Source organism: Haemorhous mexicanus, chromosome 27 (genome assembly GCF_027477595.1).
Source record: "Haemorhous mexicanus isolate bHaeMex1 chromosome 27, bHaeMex1.pri, whole genome shotgun sequence".
In the NCBI taxonomy this organism is placed as follows: Eukaryota; Metazoa; Chordata; class Aves; order Passeriformes; family Fringillidae; genus Haemorhous; species Haemorhous mexicanus.
The window spans coordinates 6,541,280-6,563,282 of record NC_082367.1 but is presented as its reverse complement, the minus strand read 5'-3'; the positions used below and the strand labels follow the sequence as shown (position 1 = coordinate 6,563,282).

At 61.5% G+C, this 22,003-nt stretch overlaps 1 protein-coding gene and 1 long non-coding RNA gene across 2 annotated transcripts; one reads left to right on the top strand and one right to left on the bottom strand.

Annotated features, from left to right (window-relative positions):
* Positions 1 to 4,624: 4,624 nt before the first annotated feature.
* TENT5B (terminal nucleotidyltransferase 5B) lies at positions 4,625 to 11,471 on the top strand. The gene is made up of 2 exons (XM_059868688.1): positions 4,625 to 5,046; positions 8,882 to 11,471. The coding sequence occupies exons 1-2, from the start codon at positions 4,870 to 4,872 to the stop codon at positions 9,899 to 9,901; spliced, it is 1,197 nt and encodes a 398-aa protein (XP_059724671.1). The 5' UTR covers positions 4,625 to 4,869; the 3' UTR covers positions 9,902 to 11,471.
* A 1,683-nt stretch (positions 11,472 to 13,154) lies between these two features.
* Positions 13,155 to 17,071, bottom strand: LOC132338894 (uncharacterized). The gene is made up of 3 exons (XR_009489557.1): positions 16,579 to 17,071; positions 15,571 to 15,705; positions 13,155 to 14,712 (listed from the first exon to the last, which is right to left on the bottom strand). It is a non-coding gene; the product is annotated as an uncharacterized LOC132338894 (long non-coding RNA).
* Positions 17,072 to 22,003: the final 4,932 nt, after the last annotated feature.

Here is a 22,003-nt window from a genome sequence, read left to right as displayed (position 1 = left end):
GAGGGGTCCCAGCGTGTCCCCCCCGCCCCACGGTCCTGGCAGTGATGTCTTTCCCCTGTGTGCACCCCCCGTGCCCCATATCCCCCTCTCCCTCCCAAAGCATGTTTGGACCTTGCTGGTGGCACCAAGAACAGGGAGAAAAGGGACTCTGAGCAGGATGACCTCATCCTTCCACATGAGTTCCACGGTGTTTATCCCCCTTCCACAGCCCCCATCCATGAGGGTTAAAGATCTGCTGCCTCTGCCCCAGCCAGGAGAAGGGCTTTCCCGTGCCTCAGTTTCCCTCTGTGGTCCAGCACAAAGCCTGGGGTGCAGGGAGGGGGTGGCAGGAGGGGAGGGACTGTCCCCATGGCCCCAGCAAGGACCGAGAGCCCTCGAGGTGCCCATGAAATCCCTGCCCGAGTGAGCCTGCTGCTCCAGGCTCAGCGGCCTCCAGAGCAGAGCTCCCGGCTGTCCCCAGAGGAGAGGGCACAGCGAGGGTGTCCTGGAGCTGCCACCACCTGCAGGGCACTCAGGTGTCACCCGGGGCCCAAGAACCCGAAGCGAAGGGAGCAGCTGTGCTCCCTGCCAGGCCCCAATTAGTGGCACCCAGATGGGTCATCCCCTGCCAGGGCTGGAAAGACACAAGTCATGCCAAGAAAAACAGCACGTGGTGTCACCGGGAAGCCGCCGAGCCTGGGGACACACAGCTCATGCTGCCAGGGGACAGGGATGTCCCCAGCCAGTGACACCCCGGGGGAGATTCACGGGAGGGCACATCAGCGCTGGGCCCACGTTGCTGCTGTGTCCCTGTCCCCAGAGCCCGGCGCTGCCGTGTCCCCCCCACTCCCCAGGCAGCATTTTGCAGCAGGCAGGGGAGGTGACAGGTGCCATTCCCGAGCTCTGTGTCACCTGCAGTAATGACACCCTGCGCTCCCTTTCATCCCAGGCCCTCCCGGGTGGCCCCTCTCCGGCAGCACCACTCATCATCCCTTCCAGGATGGGATGTGGCCGAGTCTGGGGGTCCAGGGTGGTGACACAGGGACGCCGGGCTGAGATCAGAGAGTGGCAGCAGAGTGACAGCCCTCATGCCATGCAGTGGGTGCTCACAACGCCCCTAATGCCACATGCAGCCTTGCTGTGGCCAGCACGGGGAAAACGCCTCTTTGGAGAGGTGGCACTGCCCCAGGGAGGCCAGCGAGGAGCGGTGGCACCTCTGGGAGGGGCTGTGCGGGAGTGAGCGGGGCTGGACAGCGAGCTCGAGTGCCTGGGAGGAGTCCAGGAACTGTGTTTGCCCAGGGAGGATTTGGACAAGGCCACGGAGACAGACTCCACCTCCTAAACCCACAGGGGCACGTGGACACGGGCATGTGCGTGGGGATGGCAGCGTGGGCGTGGGGACGGTGACGAGAGTGGGGACAGCAGCAGCTGTGCCGGGGACAGCGGGTGTTTGGCCAGGGACGGTGGCTTTTGTGCAGGGGGCTGGCTGGACTCTGCCTGGAGACAGTCTGTGCCCGCGTGGGGACAGTTTGTGCCCGCGTGGGGACAGTTTGTGCCTGCCTGAGGACAGTCTGTGCCTGCGTGGGGACAGTTTGTGCCCGCGTGGGGACAGTTTGTGCCCGCGTGGGGACAGTTTGTGCCTGCCTGAGGACAGTCTGTGCCTGCGTGGGGACAGTTTGTGCCCGCGTGGGGACAGTTTGTGCCCGCGTGGGGACAGTTTGTGCCCGCGTGGGGACAGTCTGTGCCTGCGTGGGGCAGCCACGCACAGCGCTGCCCGCCTGGTGACAGCTGCCGCGGGCACGGGGACAGGGCCAGCCCACGGCTGACGTGAGCGCGGTGGCGCTGCCGTGGGAGCGGGGCACCGGCGTGCCCGCACCGTGCGGCTCCCCCGGGGCGGCTGCGTGACGTTGGTGGCTCCGGGAGCAGGGCTGGGTCCCTCTGCTTGCTCAGGGAGGTGGCACACGCCCTGCTTAATGCCGAGTGGGACGGAGCCGTCCCACGCGCGTCACGGAGTCCCCGAGGTCCCTTCCCTGCAGGCTGGAGAGATTTTCACCCACTGCCCCAGTCCCGGCCGCTCCCAGCTCCTGTGCCCCAGTTCCCGCTGCCCGGGGCTGCCCAGGGTCCCCAGCGCCCCGAGGGGCTCCGCTCAGGGGAGGGGGTTCCCCCGCTGCCCCCCGCGCTCCTTCCCGTGCCCCCGGCCCCGGGCTGTCCCCTCTCCTCCCCCGCTGACGCCGGGCCGATCCCCGGGGGACGGAGCGGGGTCCGGGGAGCTGCGGACCCCAGACCCGCGGGGCCGGGGGGTCGCGGCTGCCGCCCCCCGCCCAGCCCCTGTCCCACCCCCGCGTGCCCAAAGGGGCTCCGCCACCGCCGTGCCACCCCCGGGAGGCAGGATCGGCCCGCGTTTCACCCCAAGACGAAGATTATTCTTTAATTGCCGGCGAAACAGACGAATAAAGGCCGGGCTGGCCCTTGCAGAGCGGGAAGCGAACGGCCCGGGTGCCATCGCCCGGGGACGGACGGCACCGAGCGGCTCCGCCGGGCCGGCCGAGCGCCTCGGCTCCCCGCAGCGGGCCGGGGTCTTCTCCGGAGCCAGCAGCACCGGTGTCCCTGGGCCCGGGCAGCACCAGTCCAGCGCAGCTCATCCCAGAGGGATCTGCAGCCCCCTGTCCCTGCCTGGCTCCCCCGGGCCCCTGGGGCGCTCAGCCCCCATCAGCCCTTCCTCCTGCTGCATCCCCCGGTGGATGGACCCCTCCCCAAAGCCATTTGGCCATTTCAGCCTCTTGGGAAACCCTCCCCGATCCAGCTCTTTCGCCAGCAACGTCGAAAGGGTTTTGCAACGAGAGGCAGCTGCCTGATTTTTAATCAAGTTCCTCGGAAAATCCCTTTCCAGCAGGGCTGCCCTTGTCCTGTGCCCCAGCTGGGAGCCTCACGGGGAGCCCCCGGGAGCAGCTTTTCATCCCGGTGGAGAAGCCTGGTGGAGTCACCCGGGTGGGAGCCAGGGAGCAGCAGGAGCAGCATCCCAATGGGGACCACAACCCCCGGAGCCCCTCTGGCTGTCAGTGCATCAGGGAATGGGGAGGATTTCAGAGGGAATCAGGGCTCCCCTTCCCTTCTCTCCCCTCCAACCCTGGCGGTGGATGCTCCTGAGCACCCCAATTCCCCCAGTTCCTCTTTTGCAGCCAGCTCCAGCTTCCAGCAGCCAACCCCTGGGATGTGGCAGATCTTCCAAGACAGACTTTGCATCTTGGAAGAGCTCTGCAGTGCCTTCCCTGAGGGGGAAAGTCCCAGGATGGATCTTCGGGAGTTTTCAGGGGAGTTCTTGCAATCAAACCCTGCGAGGGTGTAGAACACCCTCCGCACTGGCTCAGCTCCTAGCGGGGCTCTGGGCTTCCCAGGAGGGATCCCAGCTGCGAGCAGGAGCCGGGCAATGGGAGTGGCCGTGCAGGTGAGGAGCCGGAGTCACTCTGTCCCTCCCCAGGGCCGCGGGGCAGCAGCTGGGCAGGGAGGGAGGGCCCCGCTGGAAATGTCTGCAGGGTGAAAGGCGGCGAGAAATGAGCGCTGCAGAGGGATGGGGACTGCTGGGATGAAAGGAAATGGCTGGTCAGAGGCTGGGGACACATCTGGCCTCAGGGAGAGGTGGTGGCTCAGCTGGGAGCTGGGCCACGCTCTGGGATTCAGGGGCTGGGTCTGAGCTCCTGGAGTTCCATCAGCCCAGGGTGGGACCCCGAGTCTCCAGAGCTGGCACATGGGGGCCCTTTTGGCCAGGGACAAGCGTCAGGGGGAGCTGGGCGTGTCAGGATGGGGACACTGAGCTGTGCAGTGACCGACCACGGGGTGTCTGTGGGGTGTCACACTGTGGGCATCACTCCAGGAGGATCAATGGGGCACCAGCCTGCAGGGCATGGATGGGCATCAATGGAGCATCAGATCACAGGGCATCCCTGGGGCACCGGGGTACAAATGGGGCATCCCCAGGGCACCGGGTCATGGGGCATCAGGGGCATCAGGGGGTATCAGTGGGGTACCAAGGGCATACCAAAGGGCACCAAAGGGAACCAACAGGACATCAGAGGGTACTGGTGTGGCACGAGGTGACTCAGTGGGACACCAAGGCCCCACAGGACGCACCAGGGATAGCCCGTGCCAGCCAGGGCTGTCCCTGTCCCCCGGTGCCACCCGGGGCTGTCCCTGTCCCCCCCGTGTCCCCGGGGCAGTCCCTGTCCCTGTCCCCCCCGTGTCCCCGGGGCTGTCTCTGTCCCAGTCCCCCACCGTGTCACCGGGGCTGTCCCTGTCCCTGTCCCTGTCCCTGTCCCTGTCCCTGTCCCTGTCCCTGTCCCCCTCCGTGTCCCTGTCCCCCTCCGTGTCCCTGTCCCTGTCCCTGTCCCCCATCGTGTCCCCGGGCGCGCGCCCGCCCCGCCAATCACGGCCGGGATTCCCGCGCGCCGCGGGGGCGGGGCTGCCCCGGGCCCGCCCCGCCTCTCGCCCCGCCTCCTTCCCCTCATCGCCGCTTCGATTGGCCCCGGTCCAGCCGCTCTCCTCCCCCTGGGCACGGGCTCGGGCCGGGATTGGCGGGGGTCCGGGCCAATGGGGCGCGGCGCGGGTCAATAAAAGGCGCGGCGCGGCGCGGGCGGGCGCAGCGCTCGGCGGAGCCGGTGGCGGGCGGGGGGCGGCCGGGGCCGGTTCTGTGCGAATCCCTGCGGGCACCGACCGCTCTCCCGCCGCGCCCCGCGCAGCCGCCCCTCGCCGGCGCCACTCGGGGGGTTGGTTTTTGTTTTGTTTTTTTGCTTTTCCCCCTACTTTTAAATTTTCCTCCCGCTCCCCCCCGCACCGGCACTTCCGGCGGGTTTCCGGGCGGTTTCCGGGCGAGCGGCTCCGGCGGCGGCGGGGGCGATGCTGGAGGCGGCGGCGGGGCCCGCTCCGGGCGGCGAGGAGCAGCACGGGAGCCGCTTCAGCGTCCTGACGTGGGAGCAGGTGCAGCGGCTGGACCAGATCCTGGGCGAGGCCGTGCCCATCCACGGCCGCGGCAACTTCCCCACGCTGTCGGTGCGGCCGCGCACCATCGTGCAGGTGAGGGGCCGCGCGGCTGAGGGGGCTGAGGGGCCGCGGGGCTGAGGGGGCCGCGGGGCTGAGGGGGCCGCGGGGCTGAGGGGGCCGCGGGGCTGAGGGGGCTGAGGGGCCGCGGGGCTGAGGGGCCGCGCGGCGGGCTCCGGGCCCCGCTGGACTCTGCCCCGCTCCGGCGGGGGTCAGGCAGAAAATAAAAGTGCTGAGGCGGCGATAACCGGCCCGGCGGGCCCCTAGCCAGCCCGGCCGGGCACCTCGGCCTCCTCCCACGGCCCGTGCGGGGCCCGGGGAGCGCGGAGCCGCTGGACGGGTCGGGCTGGAAGGGACCTTAAATGAGCGTCGGGAAATGGCCTCGGCTGAGGGACGGCAGGGAGCCCGGCACGGCTCTGCACGGGACAGCCCAGAGGTCCCGCTGAGTGCCCCAAAGCAGTGTCCGAATGCTGCTCGACTCCTGCCAGGCTTGGAATTCGGGAAAAGCATCTCCGCCATGGGCGGGGACACCTTCCAGGAGAGCAGCTTGCTCTGCGGCCTGTCTGCCCTGGCCTGGCTGCTCCAGGGGGAGTTAAAAGTTCTGAGGGGACTGGCCCCCATCATCCCGGGGGTGCTGTGTGCTCAGTTCCACTCCGGTGGGGCTGGCCCCGGCCAGCAGCCGCAGCAGGAATGCCTAAAGCTGGAATTACTCTCCTGAGCAGCTCACCCCATCCCTGCAGCTTGTGCCATAGATCCTGCTTAGCTTCCTCCCCTCTTGCCCTGTTCCTGCTCTTTTTGAATTAATTTATTGTCCTTAAAAGCAGTGAAATGTGTGGCAGGGCAAAAGTGGCTTTTTTTGGAGCTGCTTCTACGAAATGGCTTCGTGCTGGTGGACATGTTGGGCTCGTGTTGGAAGCGGCAGAGTTATTAATTCAAAGGCCAGATCAAATGTCCATGTCCTTTGATTTCTGGGCGCCCCTGGCTGAATTCTCCAGAGCCTGCCCGAGACTTCGGCTTGTTCACGAGCTTCTCTTAGTTTAACCATCAAGTAATAACTGTGTTTAATATTAAACCAACAATGTAGCTCGAATGAGCTGATGCATATTCATATTTGGGAGGCGACTTCATTCCTCAGTAATGACTCATCAAATGTAAAATCGGGCATGTTGGCTTCTAATTAAAAAGCCTATTCACGGCGCTAAGACCCATCCGGCTTTCACAATAACCGGGATTTTGGAGCCTCAGCTGCTTGAGAAATAGTCAGAGTTAAGCCTGGGAGACGGAAAGGTGACATTTGAAAGGCTGGTCTGGGATTCCTCGAGTTGCTGTCGGGGGCAGCAGCGCTGGGTTTGGCTGCTTTGGGCGGAGTGGCAGGTTGTGAGAGCTGCAGGCAGGAGGCTGCCCTGGCTGGGGCAGCCCCAAACCCTGCAGCAGCTCACGGAGCTGCCCAGAGGATGCTGCCAGCAGCAGCCTCCAGCACGGGATAGCTGAGGGCTGTAATTGTGCCCGGCCGTGCTGGCAGAGCCTGTGTTTAGGGCTGACTAAGCTGGAACAAGTAACCCAAAAGGCAGTTATTTATCCTGTTGTTGTTGTTGAGGGAGCTGTGAGGCGCAGGTCAGGACGCAGCAGGATTTGCTCCTGCCTGGCTGTCACAGTCAATTATCCCAACCACACGGAAGGTGAGCTGCTGTTTTGGGAAGCAGGTCAGCAGCTGCCTAACCCTGGAAATATCCAACCCTCTGGGGGAAAACTCAGCCCTGAACCCACTGCCAGCAGCCAGGGGGAATGAGCCCCAGGTGAGGGCTGGTGGGTGGAAGCTCCCAGGGAATGGCAAAGTGCTCTGCTCCCTGCTGCTCGGCAGGTTGGAGACTCCTGGGATGGTTTGAGATGACACTGGAGCAATTGGGTCTTTTCCCTGTTTTCTGAATATATCTCACACAGACATCCTGGGGAGCTTGAGTAAGCTTGGAGGCTGTGGGCCTGGAACGCTGCAGGTCCTGAGCCTGCCCAGAAAGGGGTTAAGCAGATGTTCTTTGGGGTTAGGAAATTAATCTGGAACGAGATCTTCTCCAAGCACTGGGCCCAGCTCTGCATCTAAGACTTTGTGACCTATATCTTGTGTCTCTGAGCCTGGGAGCAGCCTCTGACTGCACGAGCAGGGCTGGAGCCGTGCCCTGGGTGAGTGACTCCAGCTGGCAGCAGGGACGGGCCAGCAGCTCCCCTGGGTGATGTTTGCTCACTTTGGGGCAGCAGCCCTGTGTGTCTTTGAGGAGCAGATCCATCTTTTCAAACTGCCTGCCCTGGAAAACAGCTTCTTGCTCTGGCTGGGCTGGTGTGGCCTGGGCTCCCAGGGTGAGCAGCCCCTGGTTCACTGTTGCCTGGCATGTGACAGTCACCACAGGCTTGGCGAGGAGCCCGGCTGTGTTTCCAGCCCAGCAGGGGTGGCTCATGTAGGGAGAGAGGGGAAGCACCACCAGGGAAGCTGCCTTGTGAGCCTTGACAGCCTCCCAGGTGTGCAGACAGCAGTGGCTTTGTTCTGGGATGTTTTTGGGAAGGCAGCAGAGCTTGCTGGTGGCCCTTGGCACTGTCACTGAGGGTTCCATGCTGCAGTCCCTGACCTTTTGTGTGTTCTTCCTGCTAAACAAGACCCACTGAGGGGCAGTTTTAGTGCTGCTGGGATCAGATCTGCAACGCTTCTGGTCTCCCCCAGCACTGCTCAGGCCCGGGGCAGCTTTGGCCCTTGTGGTGCGGCCTGGAATTGAAATTCACGTTTTGGGCAGCCAGAATGCAGAGTTTGTGGGGCCTCTCAAACTAGGGCAGGCTCACAGGGCCGAAGGGCCCAGTCAGACTGGCTCTTGATGATCCAATTTGTCCATTTGTGTCCCACGCTTCGGCTCTTTCAAGCCATGGCCTTGCTCTAGGCTGGCTGGTTGGGACTCCCAGGAAAATGGGAGATGGCTGGAGGGGAACATGAAAGCAGGACGAGAGGACGAGACGTGGGAAGAGCTTCTGCTGGAAGGTGCAAACCTAATCTTCCCAGGATCTTTGAGCTGAGTTAAACTCAAATTATAAGCTGGTGTCCAGATAGTTTATTTTATGGTCTTGGGGGTTATTTTAGCCTCCTGCTTGTTAAGTAATCAGGCAGGTGATTCAGCTTCCCAGTAAATGAACAAAGCTTTGGAGGGGCTGCTGGGTGTGCCAGGACTGAGCAGGCAGCTTTAAAATCACCGGAGTAACACCCGTAAGATGAAAGCTGCCTCTTGTGCTTGATAGCACGCCAAGCTCAGCACGAAGCTCTGACACACTGGAAATTGTTAGGATACACTTACTAGTTGGGACATGAACTTGCATACGCCTGACTGGGGCTTTTGAGCTGCTCTGGCATCTTGATTTGCCTTTAATGAATCTTGACAGGCCAAAGGGATGGCTAAAAGGAGTGAGCCACCCTGATTAAATCCACAGGGACTGCTGCAGACTGTGCTGCCACCTCCTCTTTGGGGTCACCTTGGGGTCGACTGGTCTTGGCTTGGTCACTGGAGCTGGGAGGGGATGTAGAGGACAGAGACCACCCCAAAAATGGGGTCAGGAAGGCTCTCCAGGCCGGAGTGGGGAAGGCAGGGAGAGCAGACCCTGCACTGGAAGCAGAAGAGCTGATTGTGTGCAGTCAGATCTCTAATGGCAGGGAATAAGTGAAGGAGAGGCACCCCCAGCTGCTGGCAGGACTCGGGATGCTTTCCAAAGTGACCTTTTTCCAATGGATTAGCTTTTTATTTTACTGTCTTGCACTGGAGTGACCCATGGAAGCACTGGGAGTGCTCCTGCTGCCCCCAGAGCTCCCTCCTGCCCCTCACTGACTCTGTCTCTGTCTCAGGTTGTCCGCAGCCGCCTGGAGAAGAAGGGGATCCCAGTGCACAACGTCAGGCTGAACGGCTCAGCAGCCAGCCACGTCCTACACCAGGACAGCGGCTTGGGCTACAAGGACCTGGACCTCATTTTCGGGGTGGATCTGAAGACCGAGGACGTTTTCCAGCTGGTTAAAGATGTGGTCATGGATTGCCTGCTGGACTTCCTCCCCGAAGGAGTCAACAAGGACAAGATCACGCCCATGACCCTGAAGGAGGCCTATGTGCAGAAGCTGGTGAAGGTGTGCAACGAGACCGACCGCTGGAGCCTCATCTCGCTCTCCAACAACAGCGGCAAGAACGTGGAGCTCAAGTTCGTGGACTCGCTGCGGCGCCAGTTCGAGTTCAGCGTGGACTCCTTCCAGATCATCCTGGACTCGCTCCTGCTCTTCGGGGAGTGCTCGGAGAACCCCATGGCCGAGAACTTCCACCCCACGGTGACCGGGGAGAGCATGTACGGGGACTTCGAGGAGGCCATGGAGCACCTGCGGCACCGCGTCATCGCCACGCGCAACCCCGAGGAGATCCGCGGCGGGGGGCTCCTCAAGTACTGCAACCTCCTGGTCCGGGGCTTCAAGCCCAAGTCCGAGGTGGATATGAAGGCCCTGCAGAGGTACATGTGCTCCAGGTTCTTCATAGACTTCTCTGACATCGGCGAGCAGCTGAGGAAGCTGGAGTGTTACCTGCAGAGCCACTTTGTGGGCATGGAGAGCAACAGATATGACTATTTGATGACCCTGCACAGGGTGGTCAACGAGAGCACGGTCTGCCTCATGGGACACGAGAGGAGGCAGACCCTGAACCTCATTGCCATGCTGGCCGTGAGGGTCCTGGCTGAGCAGAACATCATCCCCACGGTCACAAACGTTACCTGCTTCTACCAGCCAGCCCCTTATGTCAGTGAAATAAACTTCAACTACTACGTGACCCACGTGCAGCCCTTCCTGCCTTGCAATCAGTCTTACCCCACGTGGCTTCCCTGTAACTGAGCCAGGACAAACTCCAGGGTCTGTCCTCCAAGGTATTTCCTTGCCTTGGGGGGTGGGGAGGGGGAACAAAATGAAACCTACCAACCTTCCTAGAACTGCAACGAAAGGAAACTTCCTGGACTCTTGCTTGAGTGTCTCGTTCCTGGGATGGTTGGGACGAGCCTTGTCTGCTGTACACTGTGAGGGGAAGTGCAGTGTTATGGAAATGGCTCCTTATGGAATTGTGGAGGCGATGGGGTGGGTGGGGCGCGTGAGGGGAGACTGTAGAATTACGCTAAGGTAGAGCTGCACTGCCCTGAAATGGATCTGAATTGTGGTTTTTTTTTTTTAGTGCAGGAGGTGTTATGGGTGTGCAAACTTGTGGTTTCTGCCGAGAGAAGCCAGGGTGGCTAATTCCTTTGAAGGACCAAAGAATCCTGTTTAAGTGCCTGTAACAATATAAACACAACTGTACTGTAAACCTTTATTATTTTCTGTGGGGGCTGATGGCCCAGAGCTTGAGTGGGGGATGTCTGAAGAGGAAAATGTTTCTGTCGTGGGTGGGGAGGGTCACAAGATCATTTCTTATCCTGGCTGAGGCCAGAGCAGGTTCTGTGTGGCTGAGGGGTTTGGGCATGACTTGCTGCCTGTGAAGGACCAGCTGGAGCCAAGAGCTGCCAAAGTGGGGCTGCCCAGCCCGGGGGGTTGGACATGCCTGAAACTGGGAGCACTGGGGAGGGGGGAGTGCATGGTGGAAAATGCTGTGCAGGGCTTGCTGGAAAAAAGCAGCAGGGACCTACACTTGGATTTCTTCAAGCTCCCAAGTCTGCAGTGCCAAAATATAGTGAGGCAGATGATTTGTCCAGGAGCCTGCCCCAGGCTGCCATACCTAATCCTGTTTTTTCTAGGGGAATTTGAAATGCTGCTCTTCCGATTTTTTTTTAATTTTTTTTTTTTTTGACATGCAGTGTGGTTTTAATGCACAAAGCCACAGGCCAGCTGGGCCATGGGGAAGGTGAGGCTTGTCCTTTGAAGCACAAACCATCCAGGTCACTTTTCAGTCATTTCCAGCTGTCACTGTGGAGGGAGGTGGACAGACCTCTTCATGCTGGAGATGATCCCTTGGGCAGGTCCTGTCTCCAAAGCAGCCCATTCCCAGCTGTGATTCCCTGTGGGAGCCACTGATGGCATTTGAAATTCATTCTCTAGCTAGAAATGGAGCCTGGGGGCGGAAGGGGGGAGGTTTGTTGGCCTTAGGGAAAAAATGTCTTCTAAGCAGACCCTTTGGTGTTTGGAGGGTTTGGCTCTCTCAGTCCAGTGTGGCTTTGAAGCTGTTGAGTGTCCAGAGCACAGAAGTTTTTCACGGAGGTGCCTGGGCTGCCGTGCCCCAGAGGTCTCAGGTTTCAGTGGGCAGGCAGCAGGCATTCCCTAGGGATGCTGCTCGGGAACACCAGCACGGCTTCCCGGTGCTGCCTCCAGGCTGACCTACTCCAGTACCTTTACTAACTTGTGGTTTTTTGGTTTTTTTGTTTTTGTGACAAAACTGTACTAGCCGGGCAGACTGAAATAAAGACTAGATCCTTGGAATGTGTATAGCCAGATTGGTACCTTTTTTGGGGTGGGGGCAATGGGGAGTCAGGGGGGTGGGGGTGGCTCTTCCCCTTGGCATCAGCTGGAGCTGGCCCAGCTCTGCTCCCTGCGCCCGGAGCTGCGGGAGTGGCTCTGACCCGGTGCTTGTTGCAGGTCTGAGCTGCCTCCTGAGCTCAGCTCAGCCTTCGTGGCAGTCCCCAACTCCCCAGAGCCTCATCCCTGTGCTGGGGGCTTGGGATTTCCCATGCAAGGTCAAACTGGTTTAGGGCTGCTCTTGGGAGCCCGACTGTGCCACTCCCGTGGCTTCGAGGAAGATGAGGTTTATTTTTTCCTTGCATTTGAAATGGAACATAGATGCCATGTAGCATGTTTTTTACAGGCTGCTCCTGCCCACAGACACACTGAACTGAGATTCCCTCCTTCCCTTTGAGGTGTCCAAACAGATCCCCACAGCCAATAGCTCGACAGGGTGACCTACCATTGAGATTGCACTTTGGATTTATGGAGTGTGTGTGGTGGGACTCTTGAGAGTGGCTTGAACCTGAATTTTTCTAGACCTTGCAGTGATACTGTGCTGCCTCCTGTGGGGGGGCAATTGGAAGATTCCAGTAGCTTGAATGGCACTTGATTTCTTTTTTTTCGTTGTTTGTTTTAAATGTCTTTTTTTTTCCTACACCTGTATCACTTGTCATGCAATGGGCTTGACATAGACTCACTAGATTCTTTAGAATCTGTTACGAATAAATACAGTGTATTCAAATGTGTTGGATTATTTTTATTTGCTTGTCCATCCGGGTTGTGTGACAAGGAGATGACCTGACCCTGTTCCCACCAAAAGCCAGGCTCAGAACCAGCTGGGCACCTGGAAAGGGACAGGCTGAGCCCCTGGTCGGGATCTGCCCGAGTCCAGAGCAGCTCTGTGCCCTGAGAAGTGCTGTGGCTGCTGCCAGGTCCCTCCTGCAGCTGGGGGAGGTTTCTGTGTTGAACACTGTTCTTTGGAGTTGTGCATTTGCCTTTCCCTCTTGCTGCAGGGGGAGGGTGGCTGGGGTGGCAGCTGGTGCCCGTGGTGGGGGTGGCACCAGGACCTCCCTGCTGCCTCCCCATCCCCAAGAGGTGCCTGAAGCCCTTGGGCTGGTTCTGGTGCGTGGCTGACCCACCTGCAGGCTGCTTCCTCCTGGAGGAGGAGAGGCTGAGGCTGGGGAGGGCTCTGTCCCGGGACGAACCGTGCGCTGGGGAGGGCTCTGTCCCGGGATGAGCCGTGTGCTGGGGAGGGCTCTGTCCCGGGAAGAGCCGTGCTCTGGGGAGGGCTCTGTCCCGGGACGAGCCGTGTGCTGGGGAGGGCTCTGTCCCGGGAAAAGCCGTGTGCTGGGGAGGGCTCTGTCCCGGGAAGAGCCGTGCTCTGGGGAGGGCTCTGTCCCGGGACGAGCCGTGTGCTGGGGAGGGCTCTGTCCCGGGACGAGCCGTGTGCTGGGGAGGGCTCTGTCCCGGGACGAGCCGTGTGCTGGGGAGGGCTCTGTCCCGGGACGAGCCGTGTGCTGGGGAGGGCTCTGTCCCGGGACAAGCCGCGCTCTGGGGAGGGCTCTGTCCTGGGATAAGCTGTGCGCTGGGGAGGGCTCTGTCCCGGGAAGAGCCGTGCCCTGGGGAGGGCTCTGTCTCGGGACGAGCCGCGAGCTGGGGAGGGCTCTGTCCCGGGACGAGCCGCGAGCTGGGGAGGGCTCTGTCCCGGGACAAGCCGTGTGCTGGGGAGGGCTCTGTCCCGGGACGAGCCGGGCGCTGGGGAGGGCTCTGTCCCGGGACGAGCCGCGAGCTGGGGAGGGCTCTGTCCCGGGACAAGCCGTGTGCTGGGGAGGGCTCTGTCCCGGGACGAGCCGTGTGCTGGGGAGGGCTCTGTCCCGGGACAAGCCGTGTGCTGCGGCGGGCAGGGCTGGCCCCTGGGTGCAGCTCCTCCAGCCCTGGCTGCCCTCCAGCCCACGATGAGGTTTCACTTCCCCCTGTCAAGCTCCAGGCAGTTCTGGTTCCACTGCAACAATGGAGCTGACGATGTGCCAGTCCCTCTTTGGGACAGACTCGCTGGCTCTGCATCTCCAAATCTTCACGGTCCGGGCCAAAGCTTCCCTCTGACAGCAGGGCTGGGGTGTTCTTGCTGGGCTGGCACTGTCACAGTCCCTGTCCCTGCCTGGGCAGGCTCTGCCTTTTGCAGGGCTCATTTCTCTGCAGACCTGCTGGGTTTAGAGATGTTTCCCTCCTTCTGGCCCAAACCCAGCATGATCTCCTGCCTTTTGCAAGCGTGTCTCATGTAGGGAAGCAGCTCTGAAGTGTCTCAGTCCCTCAGCTGTCTCCTGTGTGGGTGGCTGTCCTGCTGTGGGTGTGTGGTGAATAAGCTGCCTCTGGATTTGTGACCCTGAGCAGAGCAGCAAAAGCCCTGACAGAGTCGGCTGGGCATTGTTGGGTGGATCAGAGCATACAAAGGGATGTTGGTGGAAAGTACTCGTTGTGATCAGAAAGGAGCTATCAATGTTTACAGCCCAGATTCCCATCCCTCTTTTGTTAATTGTCAAATAAAAAAAACCCCTGTATATTTTCTCAGAGCCTGTAGTCTGTCATTATTTCCCTCTTTGAGCAGAGGGGTGATGGATCAGTCAGGCTGTGCCTGAGGCTGTGCTGGGTGAAATGCAGGCTCAGGTGCTGCTGCAGTGCTCCCCTCAGCCTGGCTCTGGGGACAGGGGTGGCTGTTCCTTCAGGGCTGGAAATACAGTCCCCAAGTTCAGCCCCGCGGCCTGGGCAGTGCCCAGCTCGTAACTGGTGCTGGGAGCAGGGATGGTGGCACAGTGGCACGGTGCTGCACGTGCCCACAGCCCCTCTGCACAGGGCTGTGCCTGCTGCAGGAGCATCCAAAACCACCCAGCCTTGCAGAGCAGGAGCGCTCCTGGGGCTGCCTGCGGCTTTTGCAGCTGCAGCTTTTTCTCCTGGAAGGACACCTGGCCGTGCTCCAAGCTCACTGAAACGGCAGGAATTTGTCTTGACTCCGGCATGCAAGAAGCATCTTGCTGCAGCCCTGCTGCCTCCAGCCTGGCCCGCTGCCCGGGGTGGCACCAGCTCCGTGCAGGCGGCTCGCTAGACCCAGCACGGCGTTTCCATCCCATTTTCTCTCCCTAGTGAGCTTTTCCTTGCAGCGTGCCAGTGTTTCTCCCTGGCTGCCCTCCTCCTCCTCCTCGTCCCGGGTGTGAAGGCTGCTCCTGGGGCTGCAGCAGAGGAGAGAACAGCCTGTCTGTGTGGCTCCCCTGGCCATTTATAGCCGCGCTCGGGGCTGCCGAGCACGGGACAAACGCTCCATTGATGTGTCCCTTCCCCGAGGGCTCCCGGGCCGGGCTGAGCTGCCCGGGGCTGGCACAGCCCCTCTGCCTGTCTGCCCCAGCATGGCACAGCCCCAATGCCTGGCACAGGGCTGGCACAGGGTGAGGATTCTGCTCTGTCCCAGACTCTGATCCCATCTCCCGGCCCTGCTGCAGGACCAGGCTCAGCCTTCTCTGCTCCAAGGAGGGTTTGAGCTCCTGCTGGAACTGTGGAATACCCTGGCTTGGCAAGGAGCCACGCAGAGCATCAAGGACAACCCCAAGTGTGCTTCTGAGAGTTGTCAAACCCTTCCTGACCTCTGGCAGACTCGGTGCTGTGAGTTCCCTGGGGAGCCTGTTCCAGTGCCCAGCACCCCTGGGTGCAGAACCTTTTGTGTGCACAGGCAGAGGAACCTTTAAAAAGCTTTTTTTCCCTCTGTACATGGAGCATTTGTTCTGTTCAGCTCTAAACACAGGTTGCCACAGACTTCTTGGCTAACAGCTCCCTGATTTCCCTGACAACCACCTTCTCTCACCTCTGGCCTCTTGGATCCAGCCTGGAATGAGCAGGCCAGGCATTCCCATCCCTCCTGAGCCACCCCAAGAGCAGATCAGCTCCTGCAGAGCCTCCTGCCTGCTCCACAGCATTCCAGCTTGCCCCACTCTCCCGGCTGCCTGCTCTTCCCTGCTCCTTTTCTCTGGGAATGAGCCACACGTGCCCGAGCTGCTGCTGGGCTGGGAGGTGCTGCTGGTTTGCTGCTCCCTCACCTGGGCGGATCCCCGGGCCCGGACACACATTCCAGCTTGTGGAAACACGATGGCTCTGACAAATTTGATTGAAATCCTCCGCTGGCATCCCGAGGTGCTCAGGGGAATGACTGACAGCCAGGGCAGAGGCGTTTCCTGAGGAAAGGAGGAAAAGAAATCAATTGCCTTGTCACCGCAGCCTGGAGGTGTTGCACAAGGGAGCCGAGGGAGGCCAAGGACGGGGTGTCCTTGCTCCCTGCACCCCAAACCCTGCCCGTCCCACCAGCGGGATGCCAGGGGGAAACAGTGACATTCCCGGGATGGATGAGGGCTGGGAAACAGTGACATTCCCGGGAGGGATGAGGGCTGGGAAACAGTGACATTCCCGGGAGGGATGAGGGCTGGGAAACAGTGACATTCCCGGGATGGATGAGGGCTGGAGCGGGCAGAGGCTGGAGCGGCGCCCGGGGAGGCGCAGGGCGGTGTGAGATGTGTTATCTCTCCCTGTGCAGGTGAGAACTCGCATTTTCTGCCAGCACAGAGCTCACATTTTCACTGCCAGCGCAGAGCTCACATTTTCACTGCCAGCGCAGAGCTCACATTTTCACTGCCAGCTGCTCGCTCCTTTCCCACTGCCGGGCCGTTCCCAGCCTCCCTTTGCACAGGATGGGGACAGGGGACAGGACGCAGCCCCGGCTGCCTGGGCTGGTTGATCCTTGCTCTCTCCACCACCACGGCGTGTTTACCCTCCTTATCTCGCGGCTATCAAAGCCCGGCCTCGGCCGGAGCAGTGTCACCCTGCCTTCAAAGGGGAAGGCAGCGCTCCGGGGCTGTTTGTGTGCCCTATATTTGTGCCTTGTAATCCAGGAGGGGCTGGAGGTACGGACACCCCTCCAGCCCTCCTCCCTTCCCCCCGTGCCGGCGTGGCTGGAACAGCTGATTACTTTAAGCATCCCTCTACTAATATGCAATTAGAGGAGGCTTGGGCTGAAATCCCGGCTAAATCCGCGTGTCCGTGCCGTGACTCACCAGGACTGCTCCCCTGGCGGATCCTGGGTGCATTCCTTAGGGACTGGACACGATGGTTAGCGTGCCACTCACCGTCACCCTTCCCGAGTGTCACCGGTGTAACGAGTCCGGCCGGTTCCTGCTCTGCTCCTCCTTCCCCCAGCCCTGGCCGGCTCCGCGGCCAGGCTGAGCCCCCAGGCTGGGACCCCCTTCCCGAGGGGTTTGCTGCCAGGGCTCGGCAGGAACCAGTCCCTCCAGAGGTGCTGCTCTGCCCGGGGGTGCTCCAGCTGAGATCAGAGACTGAAAACCCCGAGCTGAGGACGGTGGGAGGGCAGGGCAGACCCAGCCCTTCCCTGGGGGGACAGGGAGGGTTGGCGAGCGTGTGTCACCTTCTCCCAGCGGGGGCTGCTGCCAGCACCAGCAGCTCCGGGGTTTGGGAACGTGCCCTTCCAGAGAACGGGGGAGCCTTCGGAGCCAAGCTGCTCCTTTGGGCAGGGTGCTGCTGCTCCATGACGTGAGGAGGGCACAGTGTGAGTAAGAGCATCCTCAGCAGGGCCCACGTCAGAGCTGAGCTCAGCCGGGAGGGGCCGGGCCCCCGCCCCCACGAACGCCCAGGGAGCTGGTGGCATTGCTAATGGCACTAATTGCCCGGTGCTTATTGAGCTGATGATTTGTTTTATCCAGGCGGGCTGAGTTACCCCACCGGGCCCGAGGCCACCCCGGGTGTGCAGAGAGCCAGGAGAGAACAGGGGGTGGCACAAGCAGGGCTGGGGGTGGAGGACAGCAGCCCTGGGGAGGAGGACTTGGGGCTCTTGGTGGGTGAAAGCTCAGCAGGGCCTCACCACCCTCACGGGGAGGAATTTCTTCTAAAATCCTATCTAAACCTACTCAGTGTAAAGCCATTCCCCTTTCTGCCACTTGTCTTCTTTTGCTGCAAAGCTCTCAGCAGCTCTTCTTGAGTGGAAATACAGCTTCATCTTGGCTGAAATTCTAGTGGAAAGTGGGGATTTGGGTTAAAATCCTGGGCTGAAAGCAGAGCAGGTGATGGGAGCTCAGAGGGCTGAGATTCTGGGAGCTCACAGTGCAGCTGAGCTTTAAATTTAGGATGTTTCCAGGCTGGTGAGCAGATGTGTGGCTCAGCCTTCAGACTTTTGACTCCCGGTCACAGGAAGGATTTAACAGCTCTCAGGAAGACGGGAGTGTGGAGAACACACCCCTGTGAGCCCCTTTGGTGGGCTCGGGAGGCTGAGCAGAGCTCCTTGGGGCTCCCCACAGCACGGAGTGTCCCAGCAGCAGAAAAACACCAGGACCTGATCCAAAACCCCCGCTGGGAGTGTTCCCATCTGCTGCACCGGGCTGTGGATCAAACCTCGGCTGACCTGCGGGGCTGGCACGGGGAGAATGGATTTTGGGGTTTGTTTAATGTCCCTGGGGCTGGGAAAGGACGTTCCCGGCCTCGGTCCTGTCCTGCCTTTGTTCCCGGCTCGGGCGCTGTAGCACGGAGCCCCGGCAGGGGCTGTGCTGCCCCGGCCTCTCCGCCTTCCCCTCCGGCAGCTGCTGCATTTTGGTGCTCACAGGGATTTCCAGGGAGCTTCGGGAGTGTGCAGGTGGTGGGGAGGCTGTTCTCTGGGCTTTCCAGAGGAGGGGCTGAGGATGCAGTGCCAGCATCTCCCCGGGGGACAGGGGCAGAGGGAGAGCACCTTCCCCAGGAGAGGAGGGAGGAGGATTCCCCAAGGCTCCCCCAAGGCTCCGTGTGTCCCACACCGGGCAGGGGACAGGGGCAGAGGGAGAGCACCTTCCCCAGGAAGGATGGAGGAGGATCCCCCAAGGCTCCGTGTGTCCCACACCGGGCAGGGGACAGGGGCAGAGGGAGAGCACCTTCCCCAGGAGAGGAGGGAGGAGGATCCCCCAAGGCTCCCCCAAGGCTCCGTGTGTCCCACACCGGGCAGGGGATGCCAGGAAGGAGCTGGGAGCGCCGGGATGAGCCTGCCCCAGCAGGAGAGGGAATGGCTGCGGGAGGAGGCGGCTGCTGCTGCGGGGGATTTGGCCACAGCCTCTCCTCCAGGCAGCTGCTTCCCCCCGCACAGCGGGGTTATCAGAGCTCCCCGCTGGCAGCGATAGCACAAGGACACGGCTCCTGGGGACACGGGGACCTCGGGGACAGCCTGCCGGCTTTTCCTATCACAAGGAAAGAGCCGAAAACAGGCAGGGAAAACAAACCCGGGCCTCCGTGTGGGAGCCCCGCTGGCATCAGCAAAACTTCCCATGGGAATCGGTGGCACTCGGGGACAAAGCTTCACCTCCGGGGCACACGGAGGGGACACACCTTGTCCCCGCATCCTCCGGCTGCTCTTTGGTCACTCAGGGGACCAAAGGTTCATTGGTGGCTGGGGTGCCGGTGCTCCCCACGGGAATAATGGGTTTTATGGGATGGAAAAGGGGAGGTGTCCCAGAGCCGGGTGCGGTGCCCAGCGGGGGAAGCCGCGGTCCCACAGCCGTCCCCGCGTGTCCCTCCGGTGCGGGTTTTTCTTGGCAGCCCCCGGGCAGGAATGTTTCCCGCTGCCGAGCGAAAGTGGAGGCAGGAATTGCTGGAATAGCGACAGGCTGAGTAACAGCGCTAACTTTATTCTGCCAAACAAAGGGCAGTGTCCCGGCCGTGCGGGGGCCGAGCCCGGGGTCCCTGCCCCGAATTCCTGTCCCGGAGACCCCCCCGGGCCCGGCCCCCGCCACGGCCCCGTCTGCTGCTCCCGCCGGCCAAAAGCGCATTTCCAGAAGCGAGGAGAGGCTGCAAAGCAGCGCGGAAAGGCGGGGATTTCTCTCTGAGATTCTCAAGCAGCTGCCAAGCAGGGCTTTTCCCTCTGCAGGTGCATCCCCGGCCTGTCTCTCGGGGTTCTGGTGTGGACATCAGAGAGCCCTGAGCCCCCGGGCCCGTCCCCGCGGCCGGGGTTGGGGGGCTGCCCCCCGTCTGCCCCTCCCGGGGGATTCCCCGTCAGAGGCCGGCGCTGCGGCTCCGAGCAGAGATCCTCCCTGGAAGGCGGCCCCGGGCTGGCTGCTCCCCGCAGCCGGAATTGCTCGGAGCAGGATCGTCCCCGCAGCAGCCTTGGTGCCAGCGCCGGCCTTGGCTGCGGGGCTCGGGGCAAGGCAGCGCTCTCCAAAACAAATATTTGTCCAGCGCCACAACACGTGGGAAAGAGCAGGAGGATTTGCTTCCCCGGCTGCAGGGGAGGTTCCCAGGGAGCTGGACTCGGCCGTGGAGGGTCAGCTGTGCCCTGCTGGGTCGCTGAGCTCAGCTGCTGGGGTCTGGAGCCTCTCTGCTCCGTGGGTTTGCACAAAATGGGTTTTAATTTGCAGCCCAGAAGGGAAATCTCTCTTGGATGGACTCAGAAAATCCCTCTGGACATGAGGGAGGGGGTGTTGAGGGAGAGCTGGGTCTGCACCGTGCCTGACTCTGCCCTGCCCTCTGTGCTGCAGAATCTCAAAGACCCCGAATCTCCCCCCAAATCTCCCCCCAAATCCCCGGTGTGTGAAGCTGGGCAGGGTTGTGCCCTGGCAGCCCCGAGGTGTCAGAACACCCGAGAGCTCCTGAGCTCCCCAGCTCCTTCTGCTCCTGCCCTGCAGAGGGACGCGAGCCTGGAGCGCCGGGGGCAGAGCTCGTTGGGAGCGGAGGCACGGAAAGCCCGGGGTGAGGCCAGGGCCCGTTTCGTATATTGAATTTTATATTTTCATTGTAAATTGATGGCCTGTCTGCTCCCACTGAGGCCCCAGAGCCTGGTGAGAGCTCTTCCTCCTCCTCCTCTTCCTCTGCAAGGCGTGTCAGCTGTAAGGCGGGAGTGTGGCCCTGCCCGTGATCCCGCTGGGTTTCAGTCCCTCTGTCCTTTATTGCGATTGTCCCTCTGTCCCTGCGGGGATCCCGCTGCCTCTGGAGCTGCCAAGCCCTGGGGTGCCTGCTGCCCCTCCCCGGGAGCCCTGGCAGGAGGGCTGAGGCTCCCGGCTGTCCCCAGGGTGGTGGCGTGTCCCGAGCACGCTGTTCCCCCGTGCCCTGCTGGGCTGACGGGGCCGAGCCAGGGCTTCCCCAGGGCTTTCCATAACGGGAGCTGCTCCCGGCCCCTCTTCCCTCCTGCTCCTCTCCATAAGAGGCGAGGCGGGGAGAGCCGAGAGGAGCCTGTGCCTGGCTCTGCTCCCTGGATTCCTTTCCTGCCCGTCACCGACCGATTTAGTGCCCGGCGTCAGCCCTGCCGGGCCGGCGGGCGCGGGGCTGGCACGGCCGGGGACACCGCCGGGACCCGAGGGTGGCACTCCTGGTGCCCGGGGGTCCCGGGGGGTGGCGGGCACGGGGCTGTTGCTCCGGGGGTCCCGGTGTCCCTCATCCCCCTGCACGCCCAGGGAAGGATGAGCATCACGCTGGGACACGTGGAAACCTGGAGCTGTCTCTCTGGAAGGGAAACCCAAACCCCCAAATCTGGTCATTTTCAGGATTGTGCTGCTGCAGTTTTTGGGAAATCCTCACCTACAGCCCAGCACGCAGGGCCCAGGGATCTCTGGATCCTCCCGAGGGCAGGGCTGCGAGCAGTAACCGGTGCTTTTGGCAATTAATCTCATTAAAGCTCTTAATGAACCGTGATCAGGTTACAGGGCTCCTGCCATCTCAGAGTGCTGGGGATTAGCAGGGGCAGGGAAGGAAGCAGGCAGGGGAGGGGTGTCCCTGGAGTCAGCTCTGGCGTCCCTGCTGCAGGCTTGGGAGTTGGGCTTCACACCTACCCATTCCACTTCAGATATTGAATTTTATATATTTACTATAAGTTACAGTGTCGAGGTTGCAGGGGGAATCTGTCCCGCTCCCCCGGAGTGAGATGGGGCGGTGAGCAAGGCAAAGCCACTCACCAGCACCTTGCCCTTTGCTGCACACGTCATGGAGCTATTCTGGGGACCGTTCCTCACTGCTCTGCCCTTCCCAGGACTTGCCAACCCACAGATTTGGCTGCTGCGGGTGCAGGGAAGCCCTGGTGCTGAAGGGAAGGGGCAGGTGCAGGTCCCAGGGTGCTTGGGATCTGCTCTGGGGAGGAGCAGGAGGAAAGCTCCCCTCTGCTGGGGACACAGTGCCGGGACCCTGGCAGAGCTGGGGACATGGAGCACCTGGGAAGGAGCAGCTGTGGCGATCAGATTGGGGCAGCCAGGACTGGAAACAGGGAGGCTGCTCTGTGCTGGGAGACTGGGGCTGATCCAGGCAGCCCCGGGCTGGAGGTGACAGGCAGGGATACCTGAACCCTGGAAAATCGTGGCTGGGACAGTCCTGGCAGTGCCCAGCTCCAGCCTCGCTGGAGAGAGAAAGGCCTGAACAACCCACATGTGGCAGCATTAATTACCCCATTTAATTAATTACCCCGTTTCCCTTAAAGGATTCCTTTACAAAAGGAAGGACAAACCTCCACACGCCTGGAGAAGGGCT